The 17,212-nt window shown below is 38.3% G+C and overlaps 1 protein-coding gene across 10 annotated transcripts in view; it reads left to right on the top strand.

The window, feature by feature from the left end:
- The window catches only part of LOC129754770 (uncharacterized), a 601,388-nt gene that overhangs the window by 571,414 nt on the left and 12,762 nt on the right, over positions 1–17,212 (top strand). For 8 of the 10 annotated variants that reach the window (XM_055750995.1, XM_055750997.1, XM_055750993.1 and 5 more), the window contains 6 exons: positions 8,002–8,682; positions 9,528–9,725; positions 10,564–11,520; positions 11,583–11,747; positions 11,816–12,425; positions 12,520–12,735. In XM_055750995.1, the coding sequence (XP_055606970.1) occupies positions 8,002–8,682; positions 9,528–9,725; positions 10,564–11,520; positions 11,583–11,747; positions 11,816–12,425; positions 12,520–12,735 (2,827 nt within the window). The remainder of the gene's footprint in view (positions 1–8,001; positions 8,683–9,527; positions 9,726–10,563; positions 11,521–11,582; positions 11,748–11,815; positions 12,426–12,519; positions 12,736–17,212) is intronic. The other 2 variants (XM_055751000.1, XM_055751001.1) reach the window with 2 other exon arrangements.

Genomic DNA, 17,212 nt, shown 5'->3' with positions numbered 1-17,212 from the left:
AACTATCCTGTGGCTACGGTTTTGCATATCTTCCGGGTGCATAGTTATGACAATGTTTTATCCAATGGCTCGATAACACGGTTCTACTGTAAAAGAGCTCCGTATCGCTGATAGGCTTCATGTTATGCACTCGATTTCCGAGTTCTCTTTTCCTAAATTCTCCAAGTAAGGCTTTGAACTATTCGCCAAACTAAGAGCGCCTAAGATCACACGCTCCTTTATTTTAACTCAAAATTAAGTTTGACCGACGTTCAAAACATAGTTCGATTCTATGAACTAAAGTTAAGTACCCCTTTTTCTCCCTGCGATGGATCAAAACGGAGTTCGAACTGCGAATTCAAAATTGATCCCTTTTTTCCTTCGGCGAGGACGCAAAACTGAGTTCGATCTTATGAACTCTCTTTGTTGGACTGAAAACACTCAGCGAGTTCAGTTCGAACCGGAACAGCAACCAACGAACACGACGCAAAATTGTGTCGTTCCGGAACAATTACCGGAAGACTATGAGGAACTTCATAATGGAATGTCCACCGTGTCAACGTAAAATTCTGTCCGTCATTGTCATCATATGGTGAGCGGCTTGGAATGTCCGGAAACTTCCGGATGTTATTTACTCCCCGTAGGAAGTAACATCCGGAAGTTTTCTTTGACCGGGAGTATCAAAACTTTCCACCGCTCTATAATTGCAATGCAATGTACCGGAACAGCAACATGCGGGTACAAAAAATTTAACCATCCTTTAATTCCCTGAAAATAAACAACCCTCGAATAAAAAGGATAAATTTAAGTTCGGCTGTCGAACTTAGTATTGAGTATGTCTATCAGAACTTAGTTTTGCAATTGAACAGTCAAACTCAAAGTTGAGGGCTGCCACTGAAGTGCTGTTTTGAACCAAAACTACTTAATTTTGAGTTTAAAAAAAGAGCGTGTACCATTCTTCTCAATGTCTCAGTGATCTTTTTATAGTTTTCCTTCGGCTTTTTTCGGTCGAACGTTTCGTAGTCGCTCGAAAATAACTGTGTTCTGTCAGTATCTTAGAACGTTAATATCTGAGCTCGACTGCTCGCAATTTCAACTGCATAATAAAAAGTTCGTATAAAATGGCGTCTGAAGTCAGTTAAAATCGGATATGATAGAAAGTCCAATATGTTTGTAAATTTTGAAATGTTTTTCTCCCGCGCGGGCTTCAAGTGAGAAAATTATCGTTATGTTCTCTCTACAACCAACAGTTCCATCCAGATGGCTGAAAATCAGATGGGAATTGAGTAATATTGACCAATGAGTGGACTGGATGGAGCAAATTGCCCGTACCGGCAACTTACTTAAATAAGAAGTCTTTGAAACATCTACTATCACGCAAAATTGTATTAGATGGTCCCCCAAATTGAGATCATGGAATCTATTTCTATTTTTAAGCTTATTTTAACGGTCGCCATGTGGCTACCTGCTTCCAAAATTTAGCATGAATTCCGACCATATGCGGTATATTTCTCTTGTTTGCCTTTTTTAATTCAAAATTTAGTTCTGGTTTGATGACCTCAGATTCTAAATTTTGTCTGAGGACCTTTTAAAGATGGTGTAATTATTATAACTGACTTTTTTCCATGATGTTTCCATTCTAAAAAAAAACAGTCACTCAATTACATCTAAACCAGTCCACTCAACAGCGGTTCTATTCCAAACAGTTAAAGAAAATGAAAATTGCTTAACCATCCACTTGTCCCACCAACGACAACGGAGGAAGGAGAAGGAGATGCAGCAGCTTTTGTAGAAGGTATTTAAACACCCGCAGTTTTACCTCACTGAAGAGAGTGTTCTCCGCAGTGCCTCAAGGTGTTCTGGTGCTGGCTCCGGGAAATTTTGCATTTGCTTGCTCGTCACCCACATACACGTCGCTTCACAAAACGGGGAAAACATCAGCAGGAAAAAAATCAAGGGAAAAAACTCCTTGTTGTTGTGTTGTGCTACAACAATCAACAAAACTAAGTACCATTAGCAAAGCTTTTTTCTTTCGCAAACTGAATTGGTAATTTTCGCAGGGGTCTGCGTGTTCTTAGCATGATAATCTCTGAAATCAAGTAAAAGTTATTAGAAAAAGTTTTTTGTCGAATCAGAAGTTCAATTTTTAGATACTTTGTAGGTTTAAAACGAAAAATCTTTTGGAAAACATCAAAACATATCGTAACCAATTAACTCGTCTTTTGCATATAAAAAACTCTAATTAATACTAACAACTAAATTAGCCAAAATAACAACAGACCAATTGTAGGTTCCTTCCTTCTGGTTCCCTTGCTCGCGGCAAAAGAAACAAACACTGTGTATGTGTGCTGCTAAATCCACAAGGGTACATTTAATCACATTTTTTTTCACTTCTTTGTATCAACTCGTTGACTTTTCGCTTTCGGACAAACTGAAGTGGAAAAAAACACAAAGCACAAAGTTTTCCCCTCCACCCCGGTGGTGGAGGAAAAAGCGTTTCAGAAAAGGACAAACGAAGAAAATCCGACCCAACGCGCCGGAAAACCTTGTCTTATGAACGGTGACACGAATCCTTTCCTCTGGAATGGTCTTCTCAACTCAAGCGATGTGGTAGCCATGAATGGAAATCCCCCAGATTGAGTGCGTAGGTGTGAAGGGATTTTTTTGGTTGCGTGTGCTTAAACGCTGTCCATAATTTAGATTTATGCACCAAGCCCGAAGAAAATTGCGTTTCCAGAATTGTGGACTTGGATTTGATGATTGCTTTATAAAGCTGGTTGAGGGATTGCGAACAGAAAATTGTAATGGATTGTAGCAACGACGTTTCAACTCAGAATTATAATCCAAATTCATGAACCAGAAGTTTCGTTAGTACTTATACGCGTGCTTTGAAAGTTCCATTATGGCTGATTAATGGTCTCTCAGGAGATTTGCTGATCAATTTTCTTGAGAACTTTTAGATACGTTTTACGTGACTTGCGAAGGTAAATAAGATTGTTTATTTTCGTTTCATTATCAAACTTCGTTTTATTTTTTTTTTTTTTTGGAACTTAAAATTATTGACAAAAACTTAAAATACGATAAATGTCTCTCCCGGAGCATTTGAGAAAACATCATTCGTGAAAAGTTAACTTTTCATCACGCCATGATGATATCCCAAAAGAGATTAAAGGATTTCGCAATGTTCATTTCATTCAACATCACCGCCCATAATGCAGAGATTATCGTCACGTTCGGTTTCGCAATCAGCCAGAAAACATTTTTGAAACGAAAGCAAAAAAAACATATGTAGAAAAAGGAAAACATGAGTATCATAATTCTGACAAACCTTACCAACACCTTTCAACATACAAGGATAAATTGTGAGGGAGGTGTCAGGGATAGAAAGACCTTGTACAAAAGCAAACTCAGAAGAAAAAAATCCGTAAGCCCATCATCGCGCCCGTTCATAATCGGCGTAGCTTTTCTTTATTCCGGGAGCTTTATTGTGTTTGCAACACCACGGCACGCTTGAGGAGAAGAAAACCCATGTCGGAATCCAACCAGAAATTATATTAAAACAACGCCGCGCCGCCTCCTCCAGTCACTGACTGCAACAGCGAAGAAAAGGGGGGAGCCCAGGCTAGGATAAATAATGTTTCCACCCACACGCTGCCGCCATCATCCGTAACCCATTCATCATCACAATTTTCATCAACATCACCTGGAGCTGCCAGGGCCGTTTCCGGCCCGTCCGAGTCTTGGCTTGCGTTCTGCGCCTTATTGTATGTAACTAGAAGATGGTGGAATATGCCAGGTTTTTTCCGGCCCTTAAATTTGCCGTGCCGTGTGAAATATGCAACCTTTTGGCAGCTGAGATTGCTACTGCGCGCCCGGAAGGTAGGCAAATTTACCTTCACGTAACCTCCCTACCCGGGTCTGGCTGGAAGATCAACGTAAAGAGTCTTGCCTTGTCGAGAATTGCACACTCCGCTGAACGTGGAGTGCAAGTTTGGTCTTGCTTGGTCTTCGTTTTTTGTAGGACTTTTGAAGCAGGAACTGTGCGAGGAGGAGGAAAGTTGTTGCTTTTTAGAAAAAATGTTGCAACGGGTAGCACATTTGAGCTGTTGAGTTAACTGTGAGCACTTAGTCCCTTGACAACACATTTGAAAAGATAGGGAATTTTCATGTCATTGTTTCAAAGGAAGTTTAAATCAGTACCAATTTTTGTCTATTCCGAAAAATAAAATAATTTCCGTGGTAATTTAATACTCCTAATCAGCACTACTACTTCAGTCTGGATCGACTCCATTCTAAGTAAGTTAAACAGATTTTTAAAGATTGGATAACATTAAAATAATGGATTAGATAATTAGAATCTAGAGCGCCAAATTAAATTGCCATCACACTTTGATAAGTCGCGGGTGTGTTTTGAAGGCCAAACGGCATACGAATGTATTCATACATTGCGTAAATCGTACAGCTTAAAAGAAAATCATCAAAACTTTATCTGTCGCAATGGACTGTCATGGTAGACTGAAACGATTTGGGGTCATTTCAAGTAACGTTTACATGAGAAAATTTCAACTTTTAGGTTTGTATGGGAAAATTAAATATTTTGTACTGAAAAACCAACATCATTTTGATTTCATCTGTGGAACCAAGCCTGCTAATGGTTTTTGTGCCAATTTATAAATTGTCTAAAGGAGCAATGCTGAACAACTTTGTCGAAGACAGTAACTTCGTATCTGATTAAGCAAAAAAGTTATTAGCTGAATCACAGAAGTATGTTTGCTGGGTGCTTAGTAAGGTATTTCATGACTACATTATTTGAAAATTCTGCAAAAAATCATGGATGAGTTGTAAAGCAAATCGAAGCTTTTAAGACCCCAGAGTTTGAGAAATTCAAAAATGACTCCAAATCGACTCAGTCTGATCTACACGTCATTGTTTCAAAGAAAGTTTAAAACTATACAGATTTATGTGTATTCCGAAAAATAAAATAATTTTCATGGTAACTTAGTACTCCTAACCAGCACCCCTACTTCGGTATGGTCTGACTCCATTCTAGGAAAAGTAACAACACTTTTGACGATTGGGTAACATGAAATTAATGGATTAGATAATAAGAATCTAGAGCGCCAAATGAAATTGCCATCGCACTTTAAAAAATCGCGGGTGTGTTTCAAAGGCTAAACGGCATACGAGTGTATTCAAACATTGCATAAATTGTACAGTGTTTTAAAAAAAATATTTCTTCAATCATCAAAATTTGATTTATCGCAATGTACTATCATAAGCTGTTCCAGACCGATAGATTTTTATCGATGACCTTGAGCAAAACCAGGCTTGCTTTTGTCTGCCAATTCTAGCCATGGTCTAAACCCGGCTAAATTTATTTACCCATAGATGACCAAAGGCTCGAACTCGATCTGCAATCAATGGTGTTCCTATCATCTTTTTCTTAAAATGTACGACACTACGCTACTTTGCTCCACTTTAGAATTTCAGGGCGAATTCAACATCTCTTGATCTTTTAGGCTATCACATGTCTCTTGCCTTTTCGGGTCATCGAATGCCCACACGTTCCCTTTCTAATCCTACTATTGCTCTTTCCGGCTTATTGAATACCTCTTACTTGCCCTTTCTGGCATTCTAATACCTTTGGAATGTTCTTTTGAGCGATCGGTTCGAATACAATTTTGACCATTCTGGACATCCCAAACTTCTATTGCCCTTTCAAGAGATCGAATCCCTTTATAGTCCCTTTAAAGTTCACCTTTTGGGACTTTTGAATTGCTGTATTGCCAGAGTACCGAATCGCTCTTTCGGGCCATCTAATCACCACATATAACCTTTTCACGTTCATAAATCTAATCACCTAATTTAGTCTATCAAACACCTTTTTTACCCTTTCAGAGTATCGAACTCCGCGACTGCTATTTATTTCAAACAATTGAATCTGTATTTCGCCTCAGGCTATTGAAACCGTTTATTACTTTTAGAGCTATCGCTTAGAGCTCTAAATTCTTTTCGGGATATTGAATCCCTTAATAACACTTTAAAGCTTTCAAACCCATCGTTTGATCTTTCAGGCTAGCGAATCTCTCTAGTTATTGCTTTTTCTTGCTATGCAATCGATTTCTACATCAACCTACTGAGAGTCGGACATTCGGACAGAAAAATACTATCAATGGCCATGGTAATATTCAAACCTTCAACTCTTAATTCACTACAGCTTTTAGTGAGTCTTGGACTACTTTGTCTAAACGTGAGGAACTTCTTATTGCTCAGTTCATCCCTCCCAGGACATTTTAGTTTAAAGCCGTTTAAATAACATTGCCACAACTCTATAACGTTTAAAAACTCGCTAAAGCTATCAAGAGCGTATTTTTTTTAAGTATAAAATCTCTTTAATGATTTTAGTAAGGCTGTCGAGACATTTGTTTCTGCTTCCAAGCTCAAGGAATTGAAGACAAAATATAAAACGTCGAAGCCATTTGCCATCAATCGTTGTAAGAATAAAATAGCTAAGAAGAATCCAAAAGGCACATGAGTAAATTCATAATGCTCCCTTACCTTGGTACGATGGACAGTGCAGTAAGAAGATCCACGTTCTCGGCCACATCCTGAACTAAGGTTGTTTTCTTATTGGCTTAAACATGCATGACTTTCCGGTCCTAAGTTTTGTCCACCGGTTTACGTCCAAATGATTTTCGTCCACAAAGCTGCTTTCCTCTCCATACTTCCAAATTGAAGTTCAGATCGCTCCAATGCTTACTTATTTTTTTTTTTTCGCAAAATTACTGGGGATAGTGCATCATATTGTGCATTTAAAACAAATTCTGAGTCCTGACAGACTAGTACATCATTTTCCTTTTTCGAAAGTAATTCGGAAGTCCGGACTTCCGAAGTAAAATTTGGTGCTGGCACGATAACATTCGGTGCAACTGTACAAGCTCCGTATACAACTACGAAATCTAGTACCCCAAAGATGTACACGACGACGCGTAGAAAACTTTGGTAGCATTTTTCAGGCCAAAGGGTATACGTGTAATTCGATACACAACCAAGTAAAGTTCATTGTAATATGTGTTGTGAGTCTACTCGGTTGAAAAATTCTACTGAATCAAAGCAATCGAAAGATTCCCTCTAATTCAACCACGGTTATCCGTGGTTCAAATACCATGTTATACCGGTGGCATACCATGATTGAATTAAAGGAAATTTTTCGATTGCTTCGATTCAGACTGCTAATTGTTTTAACATACCAGATGATCTATCGTCAATATTCTAATGCTACCCATTACCTTCTTGGTAAAATTTAACTACGAAAAGTAAACATTTCAGAATGTGTTTGTTTATTTAAGTATGTACATTTAAAAAATTGAACATTTTTTCTGGAACCATCAAATCAGTCAATCAATAAACAAATGAATGACCTCTAAAATGTTATCTTTAAATAACATTTTTAATTATTCTTCTAAAACAACTTCAAACCATTTTTCATTATCTACGAATACAGTTTATATTTGATCGTATATCTATTGTGCATGCTCAAACTGGAATGCTATCCTCCTCCTTATTTTACTACAACTATAGCACGGTTCCCAATCTCAAACCAAAAGTTATATAAAACTCCGGCTGAACCTCCAGAAGCCATCACTCACCAATTTTCGGACTGAGCACCTTTTTCTGCCTGCACCACCACATTCTATATTCTGAGACCCTTAAGTACCTTGCACCTACCATCACCTATTGAAGAGCTACCGATCACACCACTCTCTATGCTATGAAACCCCCTATGTATCAGTACGATAACCAGTAGATTACTTTGAACTAGAGAAAACCAATCTATAATCGAGTCCCCGTTCACTTCTACTCTCCACTTATACTCTCTACCCCGACCAAAAAAAACCCTGGAATGAACCCGAATGCTTATGAACAACAATATCAATCAAACTACCCGTTGAACCGATGATCGCAACCGCGCCCTGCGATTCTACTTTCGTTCTCGAACAAATCTCGAATTTTTTTCGGCAGACGGCCGACGACGACGACGAAGAAACCGAAGCCGACGTTAAGCTAGACGCGATGGATGCGAAGCTATTGCCGTCGATACTGGATGATGCAACGGGCAACTCGGACAGTTCAACGATTTCTATCAGTTCTACATTGCCTGCGACCCTGTCCAGTAGCAGCAGCCGTCATGACTCGAGTCACGTAGGAACGCCAGCTTCATCAAACCAGGATGTTCTACTGGAAGAAGACGCTGCTAGCAACGAAGAGGAGGAAGATGACGCTTACGAGTATGAAGACTCAGTCATTATTACCGAACTTCCTAAATCGGTGGTTCCCGAAGTTGGTACTTCGACGCTCTCGGTAACGAAGGAAACGATTCCTCTAGAAACGGTTGAAACCAAATCTAGTACCACACCAATTCCGCCGAGTACTTCCTCTACAACTACTACTACTACTACTACAGAAATTCCTTCAACGACTACTTCAACCACTCCTACAACTACAACCACCACAACGACAAGCATCACTACTGAAGTCGCAACGACACCGCTGCTTGAGCTCGTAACAGTGCCATCTAGAGTGGATTTAGTTGAAACTACCAGCTTGGATACCATTACTAGTACTGCGGCAACGGGCAGTTCAGCTGCCGTAACTTCCACTGCTTCCTATGGCAACACTGACACTACTACTCTCGTATCAAAGGTAGCCAACAAGCTCATCTTAGAATTCAACCAAAAAAAAATCAGTTTTAACTCACCACCAAACAATTGTGGAAACACCAAAACAAAGCAATTCTAAAGTTAACTTTTGTTTCGATTGTCTCGCAAAACTTTTATTCAATTTTGAAAAGCATTTCGCTTGCGCGTAGATAAAGCTGCCAACAAAAAATTCTGACACTTGAAAGCAACCGCCGAAACAAACTTATTTCAGTCATGCAATGACTGAAATATATGCTATAACAAAATTGACAAGCACAAGCTGTTTTTCGTTTTTTTATTGTAAATTATAGGATTTCGTTTATTTTTATTCTTTACTTTTCTAACGTCGTCCAATCGAAGCAAGCACTGCGAGCGCTGCAAACGTTTGCTTCGATCAAAAACATATAAATAGTGCACTGAATTTTCAGCCTTCTTCTGTAAAAAATAGCCTCTTTCGTTTGTACCAAATTAACATCGACTAACATCGCTGCTGAGGTTACTCAGCGCTGCAACGGTTTTTGTTTTATTAACTCACGCAATTTGTAAATATCAACAACCACTTGTACATTTTTGGTAAATTTTTTTTTGAAAATTTTCGGTATCATTTTCAAACCGCTTCGTTTGGGTTATCATTTTAGTTCATTTTCATTTAGTTTTCACTGTAAGCTCCTTAAAAATGTAAATTTTCTAGTAAAAAAAAACAAATATTCAAAAGTCGCTTTTATTCGTGCTTTATGTTTACGCTGCAATATTTCTTACTCTATACCAACCTTTGTTCAAAAATATATTCTAACACAATCTTTTTTTTCCTAAATTCCTCAACAACAACCCAACAATCGAAAAAAACAGATCACCACTCCTCCGACGAGTGTAAGTAGCGTCAGCGGTGGTGCTGGTAAATCATCAGGCAAATCGAAGGAAGATACCTACGAGGACAACTACGACGACGAGTACGACGATGAGCTGGAGGAGGAAGCAACGACGATTGCGGTGCCGACCGAGGGCAGACAAGCGCCTGGAGGTGGTGTTGTGGTCCCTACTACTGAGGTGAGTTGAAAGAATTGGTTTTAAGGATTAAATTTAAGGGAAAGAGACATAGGGTCAACATTATTACACACAAGCGTAAGATTGCGGAAATTTTATCCATTAGGGTTCTTCAACCCTAATGGATAAAATTTCCTACTTAAATATCGGCGGTTCCTGCAAAATTCACTTTGCAGCATACCGAATCTTAAAAATACGCTGATTTCCATCTATTTGACTGCCTTTCAAACACTCTGGTTTTCAACACCCAGTATACTCTTAAGTGGAGAGTTGCATTCTTAGTGGTGTCATCAGGTATCAGATTTTCATAAGTAGCCAAACTTTATTGATCTTCATTGCACATTTTAAACACATTCATTATCGCCTTCATGCATAAAATTTGTGAGTCCACCAGAGCAGAGTAGTCGCAGAAGCTCAGATCAAGCCTCCGATACCCTTATTTTTTGGAAGCTAGTCCAGATGTAGAGTCGTAAGTAAGGCTTTAACAGACTTGCTGGAGTTTCGCTTAGCTTAGCTTAGCTTGTTTGGGCTTCAACAGACTTGCTGGAGTTTAGGCTACATAAACTCGCCTTGGCACCTTAGGCATAAGCATATCTTTGGCAAACTTCGATGCTTTGTTTCAGTTAAGGTTCTTTCGTGGATCTACAACTCCAGGTACGCCATGTAAGCTTGCGTGCTTCTCTGAATAAAACAAACACAAAGTCGTCAACCATCACTCACACCCCTTAGATGTTAGTTGTGGTCCAAATAGCTTCAAAATTTCAGAATTTTTTTAAATTTAGGTCTAACATTTCTTTAAAATATATATACTAATTTTCATGAAATGTTCTCAAATTTTCAGTCCACTACTCCAGAACCGGCTATTTCATCAACCGTACCAAGTACCAGTACTACACCGACTACTCCGCCAACCACAACCGAGAGCACTACACCTTCAACCACCACTACCACAACAACTGCGGCACCGACAACAACGTCCACTCTCCCAACGACAACCGAACTGGACGAACCCACCAACCTGTTCCCGATCATTAAAAACCGCATCCCGAAACAGGCAATCATCGCCGGCAAAGTTTTCAGCCTTCCGGTACCACTGGAGACGTTCTACGACAACGAAGACGGCAACAACCTGCGGCTGGATCTGTTCGACAGCAACGGCAATCAGCTGAAGCACAGCTCCTGGATTCAGTTCAACCCCGTCACTCGCGAAATCTACGGTCTTCCACTGGAAAAAGATGTATCCAAGTGGCACTACATCCTGCAGGCCACCGACTCTGGAGACAAAACCGTCAACGAAACCGTCGATATCTCGGTTCAACAGCATAAATCGCATCGAAGTGTTAACCATGAAATCAGCTTGGCTCTGAGACTGCAGCAGAAATTCACCAAAAACGTCGACTGGCAGTTGCAGGTCATTCGCGGTATTGCTAAAGTCCTTGGAGATGTCACTCTCACCAATGTGGTGGTCCGAGAAGTCCGCAACAGTATTCAGGACCCCAACCTGGCCACCTTCGTTTATACCAACGAAACCCTGCCCAAGGATCGCTGCCCCGAAGAAAAGCTGGACGAGCTGGTTGCCCAACTTACCGAAACTGCCCTGAACGAAGTCCTCAAGCCGGACATCCTAGTCAAATCAGTGCAAGGACAGCAGATCGGTCAATGTCTGAAGTCGGTCATTCCAAGAGTCAAACCAACTCAGTCCACCATTGCAACGAAAAATTTTGCTCCGACCACCCGAAACCAAGTCGATCGAGTCAATGCAACCGTTGGACACCTGTTGGTGTTCAAGGTTCCAACGGTAGGTTTTCGTTTTATTGATTTCTACGGATTGAAATTAACATTTGTTTTTATTAAATTTAGGATACCTTCTACGATCCCGAAGATGGTGAAGAACTCAAACTGAAACTGCTGACCAACGAACGCAATCCGCTCGATCAGTTCCATTGGTTGCAGTTTGACTCCAAGAACAACGAATTCTATGGTATTCCGAGGAGTTTTGATGTTGGACAGAAGGAATACTTACTAGTGAGTTATCTTGAATATTAACCAACGCATCGTATAAGACTTAGTATCTACGTTATTTTTTCCCACAGATTGCCGAAGATCGCGAGGGATTAACAGCAACGGACGCACTCATCGTTGTCGTCCATCAACCACACCATAAACGAGAGCAGAGCGTCCTATTTGAACTGACTCTGGACACAACCCACGAACAGTTCACAATAGCCCTAGCGCAGCGTCGTTTCATCGAGCGGCTAGCTCAAGTCTTCGGCGATGCCAACACCAACTACATTCAGATAAAAAATATTCGACCAATCCACCACACTGGACAAATTCAGGTGACCTTCTACAACACGACGCTCTACCGTCAGCATCAACGCTGTCCGGACGAGGAAATCGAAGCCCTGAGGAACATCCTCCTCTACCCAGACGGCACTATCCGAGCCAAGGTACGAGAGATCCTCGGACAGGAATTCAGCCTCCAAAACGTTAGCCTTATCCCGATGGGTACCTGCCAAGGTTACGACACACCCATCCACGTTACCAACGAACCTGAAAAGGCTCAACCTCCTCCAGTGCCCAAAGACGACTACCTACTCACATTTGTCCTGCCGGCTGTGATAATCCTGGCCATGTTGCTGATCGCGTCCCTCATCGCCTGCGTCCTCTACCGACGAAGGCTCACCGGCAAGATGGAACTTGGTAAGTCCAATCTACTATCCAATTCGGCATCCAAATTATCACCCCACTAACCCCACCATTGGTGAAAGGCTAATACCATATCCAATAATCGAAGAATATATCAATTTCCAACCTATCGCCTCCTCCCAACCAACCAATTCTTCCCAAGGTACCGACGAGGAGCGCAAGTCGTTCCGCTCCAAGGGCATCCCGGTGATATTCCAGGACGAGCTGGACGAGAAGCCGGAGATCGGCAACAAGTCGCCGGTGATACTCAAAGACGAGAAGCCGCCACTGCTGCCGCCCTCGTACAGCAGCACCAACAATGATGGTAAGTACTCTGGTGTTAAGCGTACTTACAGTTCAGAATCATCAGGCATAATCCACGCAGAAATATAATTCAAAAGTCAAAATCTGAATTCAGGTCCTGTAATGAGAACCGTAAGCGAAGGAAAGCTACGGTTCAAAATAATCGTCAGTAGATTTGTGGATTATTGGCTTACTCTATGGAGCCATCACCCCCGAATGACCGACTTTTTTGAGATCGCTATTATAAAGTTTACTTACTAATTACTGGATGAGGTGCGTTTTCATCAAAATTTATCAATGAACATCGTATGACTTGCAGAACAGTGTTGACCGCCTGATCTATTGCAAGAGTTAACCTATTAGTTTATTCAAATATTTCGGAAATTTCACCTATTTAGACTTCTGCGCAAATAATTCCATCCCAGTTAAATTTTCGCTCTCATCAAGTCCCAACTGTGGCATCCATCATCTCTTGTGTCCATCGTTCGATTCCTAGAGGTTCCACTAATCTGTAAACCTAAACACCACTTATCCGCATAGCACAACTGCACAACTCGTTCGATTCACTTTCTTTGAAAAGTGAAGATGTTCGGGTTATTTTTCGTAAATTTTCGTCGTTCCGGTTCGTGCTTTCCAGTCTCTTGCAATCCACGTGAAGATTGTACGCTGCAATACACAAGTTGATTCCTCCACTCAATTTAATGAATCGGTTCGACCTTGTTTAAACAATGTGAGTGAACGGTTTCGCAAATGAATGTTCGATTATTTATATCCTTTTCATATCCGACTGGTATTCGTTACTGCGGCGTTTAGTCTGGTGATGGAAGCGTTACTGCACTGAAACAATAAACCTTTTACTTTTTACTAGAATTATTTTATTTATTCGTCTTATATTCTACATGTCCCTCCTCCCAACTCTCGACATCAACTTAATTTGAATTATTCTAAAATATTATACAGAATCATGTCCCCAAATTTTTGATTTTCTTTGTTTCCCTTTTTTGCTTCTGATATGATGAGTCCATCAGTAGAACTTCGCTTTCTGCAGGAGAGTTTTCTAAGATTTGTTCGTCTGTCGAGCTAGCCTCCGGGTTGGTATCGGTGCTATCGCTTGGATCTTCTCCGCTGTTGAAAGATGAATCTGGAATTCGTTTCACATCCTGAACGTACTGCATACCTACATATATCACTTGATAAGAATTCGGTAAAAATTACTGTCAAAGGTTCTGAACCTGAATCTATCAAGGGGCTGAAGAAAACAAAAAATTCTCGTACCAAGTTTTCAGTCAAGAAACCCGCAGGAAGAAGAAAAATGAAACGAGTAAAACACGTATAGGGGCAACATGTGGTCCTCATTGCAAAAATTTCAACCAGATGCAATTTTTTTAATGATCCTAAAAATGATATACGCGGCTCGGGAATGTCAATCAAAGTGATACGTTTAACCCCCCCTCCCATGGAGATTTTTTCAAGGTAAAATTTTCCAGATCAAGAAAAGAATTTACCATAGTAACGGGAAAATCCCAAAAGGTGTTTATAAAAAAGTGGTAACAAACGTGTCGTAAAATTTTCTCGCCTCCGGCGGTTTTTGATCCTATATCACTCTAGGCCTAAGACATTTCATTCTGAAACAGTACATAACATTAACGAATTGAAGCTAGTTTTTAACTTCAAATTGCGATTTGCAATTTAAAAAAAACCCTATCTCGTCTTTGAAATTTTTGTTAAGAAATGTATCTTATCAAGTTCATCCATTAGGTTTTTATTCATCATTTTCATATAATTATTTCATATAAACACTTTTATATCATACAAAATTTAATGCTGATATAAAATATCCTTCGAGAGACCAACCAATTTCAACAGCAGCATTAATTTGTGTTTGTTTTTTCTAAATCCTCAATTTGACATTTAAATGATTTTGATAAACTACACAAGGCCACCAAATTCACATTTCAATCACGAGCAAAGAATTTAAGAGCTAATTTTGATTAATTTTGGAGTACATTTAAAACAAAGGTTTTTTCCCTAAAGACCGTACCTCATTTTGACTTCTGCGAAAGTAAATTTATTAAAGTTTTCCATTTGTTCGCTTTTTCCAATTTTGTAAAAAAAATAAACGAACTTTTAAAGATGTTTTAACTAAATTGCATTTGAGATATTTTTAGAGCAAAAATCAAATCGTCTTGCAGATTTCGAGAAGTTCGTTTATTTGAATCATCAATTGAATTCTATAAAAACAGGCAGATTGAAAGACATGAAATAAATAAATGTTAAAAATAAGCAAGTAGGATTTGATAAGAATCATTTTCATCACTGTCACCAATTTGTTCCTTATGGAACAAATTTTCATATTCATAATTATAAAATGTTCTTTCTAAAATAACATGTCTTTTACCAACAAGGCCGATCAATTGAGTTAACATTTTATTATAATTTCCAAAAAAATTAACCAAGTTAAGTTATATTTTTTAAATTTACCGAATTTTATAGTCAAACTTTTAAGAACATTTGAACAATTTTTAAGAAGTTTGTATTTGTTTTTCAAGTTCAAATTTTTGTGTTTTAAAAACATAATCTTCTTGGAAGCCTTAAAAATCTAAATGTTCGATAAGAATAAATTTTGTTCTAGCTTTTGTCCATGAAAAGCTTGAAAAATGATTCGAAGTAGCAACTTCAAAGCTTAATTTAAATGTTGACTCAATTACTATTTGATTTTCTTAGTTTTCCTAAAGCTTAAATTATGACAAACGTTCCAACTCCAGATCGCATAAGCGTTATCACAAAAAAGTTAAAGTGGTTTCAAGTATTAAGTGATTTTTTTATCTTTAATTTTGTTTTTTTTTTTTTAATTTTACCAATGATTTCACAGTCAGAAAATCAAAAGAGAATGGATTCAAATGGAATGATATAAAGATTCAGATAATTACAGATAATTTTTATGATTTCAGAAAATTCAAGCCTCCGAGACTGTGACAAGATTTATCAGCCGATTTAGAAATTTTAATATATGGAGCTATTTTTAAAAGCAATATTCCTGGTTTCATTTGCGTATTTTCTGTAACTCGTTAAAATAATTTTGAATTTTTTTGTTATGAATTTTGATGAGAATGTTGAGTTTAACAGTTCAATTAATATTATTGAAAGTTAAAATTAAAGAATAAGCACCATTATAATTGAAAAACGCATAAAATATATATTTTTTAAATTTATTAAAAACGAAAATTTCAGAAAAAAATTTTTTTTGGAAGTCACCGACCACTAGTTTCAACATTTGATGGAAATGAACCAGAAAAAAATCTACTTTCATTATCGTGACTGCATTTCACGCTCTATCAAGAGATAACTTCCCAAGGCTGATACTCAACGACAATTTACAATCACTATTAGCTAATAAAAACAGAAATGTTACCTAGAAGTGACAAGATTACTTAAGCTTATTAATATCTCGCTCTGAGTCACTTGATCCAGTGCCTATTCAAAATCTTTTATTAAAAATCAATTGAAAATATCGTAAAAATGAAACTGCCATTTCAATACTAGAATCCAACAGCTTTCGATAAAAATAAAAACAAACAATTTTTGCTCATTCATGTTTGGAAAGACTTGTCAGTATATTTCGTAAAAAAAAACACACTCAAGCCAAAAAAAAAAAGATAATTCTTCGGTACTTTTTCACAAAAGCTAAAATTGCATGATATCCAAAAATTTGGTCCTGCATTCAAAATCTTTAATATGAATAATTTGTAATTGTTTTTTGAATGTTTATGTGAAGAAGGTTTTCAGCCTGCAATGTCTACCCTCAGTTTATAACTTGAAACTGATTTTTAAGGTTTCAAAAGATTCTTCATGCACTCAGTATCATCTTTAATTGTTTGAACTTGAATTGTCTTTTGATGCTATCGTATGTTTTGCTGTCTGTGAGGGTTCAACGGTTAACATTTGAAGTAACCGGTTTATTTAAGGTTTTCCAGTTGATATCGCTTAAAATTTTATATTACAACAGGGAAAAGTATTAAAAGGGGATTTCTTGTAGAAATAATAAAACAGGTCCGGTTCGGTTGATTGTCAGGTACAAAGTGACAGTTTCTTTTATTCAGCTTATTATACAGAACTTCGCCAGCGAAGTTCTTCTCTTCTCAAACATACAGAGTTCCCAGAATGAGATTTGCCTTAAGTGTCGAATGTCTATTTAGCGGATACTATAACTCCTGCATCCTTTAGTTAACAAAATAAAAAACTGCTTCTTTATCATATTTTAGACTACGCGTTACAATATTTTTCGACTGTATTTTACAATACACATACATTTATTTTTATTTAAAATTCGGAACACGAAACCTATTGATAGGCATTAAACAAGCACTTTTTGCATACACATTTAAATTTTTTCTAGTTATCATGTACACTTAACACGTTTATATTTTCATTACACTTCTTCTTTATAAAGCCTTCGGTGAAACCGTAAAAATTTCCTTCCGAAATCACACCTTCATCTC

This window comes from Uranotaenia lowii, chromosome 3 (genome assembly GCF_029784155.1).
Source record: "Uranotaenia lowii strain MFRU-FL chromosome 3, ASM2978415v1, whole genome shotgun sequence".
Lineage (NCBI taxonomy): Eukaryota > Metazoa > Arthropoda > Insecta > Diptera > Culicidae > Uranotaenia > Uranotaenia lowii.
The sequence above is the reverse complement of the archived record's forward strand: the minus strand, read 5'-3'. Positions and strand labels throughout refer to the sequence as shown.